At 40.6% G+C, this 7,617-nt stretch overlaps 1 protein-coding gene across 1 annotated transcript in view; it reads right to left on the minus strand.

Moving 5' to 3' along the window:
- The window catches only part of Gemin2 (gem nuclear organelle associated protein 2), a 14,387-nt gene that overhangs the window by 4,072 nt on the left and 2,698 nt on the right, over nt 1–7,617 (minus strand). Inside the window, exons 3-7 of the mRNA XM_028782506.1 lie at nt 6,551–6,640; nt 6,055–6,114; nt 5,038–5,151; nt 2,981–3,025; nt 1,803–1,871 (exon numbers count right to left, since the gene is read on the minus strand). Coding sequence (XP_028638339.1) covers nt 1,803–1,871; nt 2,981–3,025; nt 5,038–5,151; nt 6,055–6,114; nt 6,551–6,640 — 378 coding nt within the window. The remainder of the gene's footprint in view (nt 1–1,802; nt 1,872–2,980; nt 3,026–5,037; nt 5,152–6,054; nt 6,115–6,550; nt 6,641–7,617) is intronic.

A 7,617-nucleotide genomic window follows, 5' to 3' on the forward strand; every position in this document is an offset into this window, starting at 1 on the left:
ATCTATCTATCTATCTATCTATCTATCTATCTATCTATCTATCTATCTATCTATCAGCATTCTGCCTGTAGACGCCTGCAGGCCAGAAGAGGGCACCAGATCTCATTATATTATAGATAGTTATGAGCCACCTCGTGGTTGCTGAGAATTGAACTCAGGACCTTCCTTTGGATGGGAGTGGCCAGTGCTCTCAATCTCTAAGCCATCTCTCTAGCTCCCCCTGACCCCCCCCTTTTCTGAGACAGAGTCTTACTGTGTAGCCCTGGCTGGCTTGGAACTCACAGAAATCTATTTGCTCTGCCTCATGACTACTGGGAGTACAGGGGTACACATCACGCCTTGTCCTGAGGTTCTCCATTATAAGCACAAGTCTTTTTTTGTTTTTTTGAGGCAGAGTCTCATTATGTATCTCTGGCTGGCCTCCAGCTCAGACATGTTTGTGTCTGTCTCTAGAGTGCTATGATTAAAAATGCATAAAGCAAAACTCTTTTTTTTTTTATTTTGGTTTTTTTGAGACAGGGTTTCTCTGTGTAGTTTTGGCTGTCCTAGAACTCACTCTGTAGACCAGGCTGGCCTCGAACTCAGAAATCCGCCTGCCTCTGCCTCCCAAGTGCTGGGATTAAAGGTGTGCACCACCACCGCCCGGCTTAAGCAAAACTCTTAATTGCTAAATTTGCTAGACTTGTAGTACTATTACTTGGGAGGTTGAGACATGAGGATTACAAGTTCAAGGTCAGCCTGACCAACTTAATGAGACCTTGCCTCAAAATGAAATAGTAAATTGAGGGCTGAGGTTACAACTCACTGTAAAGCACTGGCTACTCCCTTCCTTCATGACGCTCTGTCTAACTGCAGCCCCAAGAACAGCATGGGAATGAGGGTCCTGAAACTGAGCCAAAAAGAATACCCCTTTCCTTAAGACAACACAATTTGGGGGCTGGAGAGAGGGCGCAGCAGTTAAGAGCACTGGCTATTCTTCCAGAGGACCAGAGATCAATCCCCAGCACCCACATGGCAGCTTGCACCTGCCTATAGCTGCAGTTCCAGATGGATCCAACACCCTCACAGACATATATGTAGGCATATGAAAAATAAATAAACACTGAAAAAAATCGCAATATTCTGGGGCTTCATGTAAGTTCCTGGTGTGCCTTAATTTTAAGAAAGTTTTTTTCCCCTTAATCCCTGTGCTTAAATTTTATATTAAGTTATCCTTAATAAACTCCAATTCCACTTCATTTTTAAAAAGTGGCTTAAAAGAATGAAAAAGTCCCAAGTGAAATTATAGTGTTGGAGGTGACTCTGCTTCTGACAGACTGTGTGACTGTAAACGATCTACTAAACTCAGCTGTATTTTATCACCTGTAACATGGGGCTGACGCTCCTACACTCTTAGTGAAGAACTGTATAAAACCATCGTAGAATAATGCATGCGATGTAGTGCTGGCTGCTACTGTTTGCACCTTGTTTATACTTTGGAGACAAGATCTTCTGCAGCTGAGGACGAGCTGCAACTCACTGTCCGGCTGAGGCTGCACTCACACTCCTGTGCCCGCCTCTCAAGAACTGCAATTTACAGGAAGATGCCGCTGCACTCCCAGTCCCCATGGCTTTCTCAACAAGGAAAATGTATTGTTTTATCTTCTGGTGTAAGGTCCTTTTTTACACATAAGATTTAGATTTTATATGCAGAACACATGAATACTTATGCACACACATATAAAGTATAAACATTGTAGTCACGCCTCACATAAGTAAACATATTTTGCATACATAGTGAAAAGAAAGAGATGCAATCTTACCAATTCTGGAGTAAAGTCTCTTTCTCCAAACCAATTACTTAGATATTCCAAGACACTGGTAATGGTTGCCTTTAAAAAGAGACAGAGATTGGGGTGGGGGGAGAAGAAGGGAGAGGTGGGGCAGGGTCAGGAAACATTAGAGGTAAAACTCTAAGAAGTTCAACATGAGTTCCATTAACTGTGGTTAAAAAGCAGTTCTGAGGGTTAAAATGGTTTTGTTCTTGACACCATGAGTAATGAGTAATTTCATTAGATGGCTTACAGCTAGCAACTGGCTTTTTGTTTTGTTTCTTGAGACAATGTCTCACTATGAAGCCCTGGCCTGCCTGAATTCACAATATGGAGCAGGCTGGTCTTGAACTTGTGGACATCATCCTGCCTCTGCCTCTAGAGTGCTACTATTTACAGGCATGAGTCCACATACATGGTTAGAAAGTCTTTTAAGAGAAATATTTTTATACTCTCAAGTATAAGCTTCAAGTCTCAGGCTTAAAAATCAGTTTGTAACTAATGAAGAGTTTCAAATCCTCTTACAAAAAGATCCTTAGTTTACTTACCGATTCATATTAAGTTGAAAACCAAATCTAGAGAGAAACAAACTTGGGTAGAGAGGGATTTTTTTTTTTTCAAGACAGGGTTTCTCTTTATAGCCCGGGCTGTCCTGGAACTCACTCTGTGGACCAGGCTGGCCTCAAACTCAGAAATCCCCCTGCCTCTGCCTCCCAAGTGCTGGGATTAAAGGCGTGCGCCACCACCACCTGGCTCAGGCTCTATTCCTAAAAGACTACAGAATGGAATCCCATTTGTTTTCCCCTTTTGGTCCAGTAAGTTATTAGTCTTCACGGACTACATGGTGAGGCAGGCCCTTTACAACTAGAACTGTGTCTCGGCCTTAATTATTAAGTATTGGATGCAGACTTAGCACTTATCACTGAAATGTACACAAATGAATACTTAGCACCATGTCAGGAACACAAGCTCCACTGTCAGAGGATCCTTTGATACTTGATGAAATTCTGTTTCCTCAGCTATAAAACACAGATATCAACATTCATTTCCTACACTAAAATGTAATCACTGCAGGCCTAGGCTAAGGCTGTAAATACTGGGTCAATAGCTTCAAAGCCTTTCATAGCCACTGTAAGCAAAGACTGTATGTATTAGTTGATGACACTTACCTGATTCATTCTGCTTACAATACTAAGCAAGGGAGGAAAACCAACCTGGAAAAAAAAAGACAGATTTATTAAATGAAGCAGGGCTTCATTTACTTCTGTGCAAACTGGTAAATTTCTTGCTAAACAAAAGACAGGACAGTCCAAGGGCTAGGGACCTAGCTCTGGGACAGAGCACTTAGTGAATGTGTGAGACACCGGGCTGAAGTCTCGATACTGTGGGGAAAAACAAACAAACAAACAAGAGGAAAATTGGCCAGAGAGATGGCTCAGCAGTGAAGGGCATTTGCTGACCCAAGCTCAGTTCTCAGCACCCATACAGGTGGCTCTCAATCACCTGCGACACCAGTTTCTGGGATCTGACGCCCATCTAGCCTCTGTGGGCGCCAGGCACATGTGCCTGCCTCCTCACTCATTCCTTACAGAGCTGTTATTGACTTAGCTTGCTAGTGTAGAATATATAAAACTGCCTCAAATCAACAAAGTTAATGTTTTCAAGTAGCATTTTAAAAAAGTTTCAAACTTTCAAAATTTTAGTTATTAAAATCATATTCTTAGCCAGGCATGCATGGTGGTACACATTTGTAATCTTAGCACTCAGTACTTGTGAGACTGAGGCAGCAGGATCACTGAGTGATTTTTAAAAATTTCACGTACGTCTTAGTACGTGTGTGAATGTGTGAGTGTGAGTGTGTGTGTGTGTACACGGAAGGACTACCCTCAGGAGTTGACTTTCTCCTTCCACCAGGTGGGCTCTGGTGATTGAACTCTGTCAGGCTTGAAGGTACTGAGCCATCTGCTGGCACTCACAAGGGGTTTGATGGGAACACCTTCAAACTCAGAGGCAGGTCAACTGTGAAGAACAAGAACTTAGCCACAACATGTATGATTACAGTAGCTACCCAAAGGTCTGGGTGTGGTATCATGAGGATTTGAAGCCAGGTCAATCTGGGTTACACAGTGACTTCCAGGCCAGCCTGGACAAGACTGTTTTACTGTCCTCTACAAAGTCACCAAAAACTTAAATATACTCTCAAGATTTCATGTGAAGAATAAATATTAATTATTCTAAAAATTTCCTAATTGGGCCTGGTACAGTGGTGTATACCTTTACTCCCAGCACTCAGAAAACAGAGGCAGGAGGATTTCTGTGAGTTTGAGGCCACTGTAGTCTACATAAGGAGTTTCAGGGCAGCTAGGGATACATAGTGAGTCCCTGACGATAAGACAAACAACAACAACAACAACAACAACAAAAACAAAAAAAAATATTAAGTTTTCTAATTATCATGTTTTCATTTGTTTCCGACTACTTATAAGTTAATATTTAATCCATGCCCAACATTTTAAAAACAAAGCAAAACAAAGGAAAACACCAAAATCCTAAAGTGACCCCTGAGAAGTTCACACTGGTGCTCTATGGTGTGTATTCTGATTGCCTCTTTCTCCACTAGCCTTTGTGCTTTGAATTCATATTAAATTGTTCTTATTAATTCCTAACCGTGCTTCACAAAATACCCAAATCAAAACAAACAAAGCAGCAAGCCCTGAATCCTAGGTAGACAGGACAACATACACTCATAGCCCTAGCTACCCAGATGACTCTGGGGGGAAGAAGGGGATGGCAAGGCCATCCAGGCAAGGAGACTGTCCCAAAGTAAAACAAACCAAAAGCCCTTTACTAATAGAATACTTTTTAATTAATAAGATTATATAACTAACACAAAAGGGATATGAGCCCAGTACATTGTTTTACAAACATCTTTCCCAGTCACACACCATCTTAGTCATACTTGGCTTTTGTTCTGAGACAGGGTTTCTCTGTGTAGATCAGGCTATCCTCGAACCCCCAGAGCTCTACCTGCCTCTGCCTCCTAAGTGCTGGGATTCAGTTTTGTTTTTTACAACCTGTGAAGGAGCAAGTGGCTCTGAGGTCATGAGCTGTACGCAAGCAGGTTGTGGTCTGAAGTTGGTAGAGGCTGTGAACTGACCGTTCCAATATCCTAATAGATGTCTGTAATTCTGTGTCACTTTGTGTGTTTACCTATGTCACCACCTACTTGTATGTAATCAATCCCGGGGCTTTCATCTGTAGATGGTCCAGAGGCTCCTTCAGCACACAACCTTTCACCCAGACAAAATTTTTTCCAGCCTTCTTCATCTTCAGATTTTGGCTGAAAAGAAAAAAAAAATACTTACTTCTATTTATTTACTTTTATATATTAAACAATAAAAAACCATGAAGGCAGAAGAAATCACCAAAGGGTACTTCAAATGCAAGAAAAATAAACAAATAAAAATTTTGGCTCATTTTTTTCTTAAAACAAACAAACAAACAAACAAACAAACAAAAAACAACCAAGAAGTGAAGGTTTCCTACATCCTATCTATCCCAACACAAAGACACGGTGTTAGTTAAGGACTTAATTGTATATGTCGTGCTCCAAATTCCTACGCTGAAGCTCCCACCGCCAGAACTGCAGGCTGTGACTGCCTCTGGAGACATGACCTTCCTCATAAGAGTGAAGTCTAATCCAATCTGATGGCCTCTTTTCCAAAACCAAAACCATTTCTATTATTCATGTGTGTGTGTACATAGAGAACAACTATTATGAGGCAATAATACCCAAGAACACCTTCTGACGTCTCAGTCTTACTTACTTATTTTACTATAACTGATACATCATCGATACTCTATTTTGATCCTGACAACTTTCATAGACCCTAGATCTCTCAAGATAAGGTGAATTAAAACAGTCATGGGCCAGGCTTGGTGGTACATGCCTTTAATTCCAGCACTCCAGAGGCAGAAGCAGGCAGATTCCTGTGTCTGAGGTTAGCCTGGTCTACACAATGAGTTCCATACCAGCTGGGGTGATATAATGATACCCTCAAAAAAAAAAAAAAAGACATGAACTGGTTCAGGCTACTACTATATCAAACTGATAAACTTACATAATGGTATACGAAGGAAAATAAAAATAACATGGACTAAACAATTAACCCTTTAAGGACTAGACTATGGATTATTTCACACAGGTACACACTGGGCAATGTAAGACAAGAAACTCACGTACCATTGTCACATTACTATCCAACTGTTGCGATTTCCAGTGATTTCTATGTTTGTGCACACTCTAAGGAAAAAAAATGAATCATCTTCAAAGAATGAAAAATTAAAAAGCTTTTGGATAAATTTTAAAAATCCATAGAAAATATATACCAATATGTCTCTAAAGATTAGAACGATTTGGTAACTCATTCATAAATACTTGTGTATTTATAATTTTTCTAATTAGTCTAAGGACAGAAATACACCCGAAGGAGGTTACATTCATTAAAAGGGACACTTGCGGGGGCTGGTGAGATGGCTCAGCGGTTAAGAGCACTGACTGCTCTTCTAGAGGTCATGAGTTCAAATCCCAGCAACCACATGATGGCTCACAACCATCTGCAATGAGATCTGATGCCCTCATATGGGTGTCTGAAGACAGCGACAGTGTACTTACATATAATAAATAAATAAATAAATAAATAAATAAATCTTTAAAAAAAAAAAAAAGGGACACTTGCCTGTCGAACAGTTGAAAAATGTGCCACTTGTTGTTGCTGCCACTGAAGTGTTGGGGAATAACCTTCAGGGGCAGGCTGGCATCCCGAAAGCTGGAAGTCAGTTCACAAATGTTAGAGTCAATGTTAGTGTTGTAACTAGAACCTTAATGCCTCTGCAGAATTAGAGTAAAAACGTTTCAGTGAATGACAAGATTATATAAGAAAATAAAGGTACATTTTATCAGAGCAGAAAAGCAATCTATGGAGTTAATAAAGGAGGCCCTTTGTCATCTTACTAATAAAATGTGGACTGAATGATTATGGGTGAAGATTCTATGAAATCTAAATGTTATGAACCCGAAGAATATAATAATTTTTTTTTTTTTTCCTGAGACAGGGTCTCTCTGTGTAGGCTTGGATAGCTGGAACTCACTCAGATTACTAGATGAGGCTGGCCTTGAACTCACAGAGATCCACTTGCCTGTCTACCAAATGCTGGGATTAAAGGTGTGTGCCACCACCAGGTAGATGAAGAATACAACCCAGTTCTGTTTTTTCTGTAACAGTGAAGAGAAACAAACAAACAAACAAAAAGACATATACCCCAAATAAAGAATATGGGGATGGTCAAATAGACCCGAGAACTTAAAGACAATTGACTTGAAAAGGTCTACTTGATTTCTTTCACCTTGTTGAGGGGTGAGGATTAGCATGGTGATGGTTGCAAACAAGGTGGTTAAAGACTCTACATGCCTAATCTGACTTTTCTTTTTCCAAAATAGCACACAGTTAACAAATGGTCGGGTATTGAGCCGGAGAAGGCTCAGCAGTTAAGAGAACTAACTGGCTGCTCTGCCAGATGCCAGCACCCATCTGGCAGTTCATGACCATCTGTAACCCATCTATTACCCATCTATAACCCATCCATAACCCATCTATAACCCATCTATAACCCATCTATAACCCATCCATAACTCATCTATAACCCATCTATAACCCATCCATAACCCATCCATAACTAATCTATAACCCATCTATAATCCATCCATAACCCATCCATAACTCATCTATAACCCATCTATAACCCA

This window comes from Grammomys surdaster, unplaced genomic scaffold (assembly GCF_004785775.1).
Source record: "Grammomys surdaster isolate TR1022 unplaced genomic scaffold, NIH_TR_1.0 98, whole genome shotgun sequence".
Lineage (NCBI taxonomy): Eukaryota > Metazoa > Chordata > Mammalia > Rodentia > Muridae > Grammomys > Grammomys surdaster.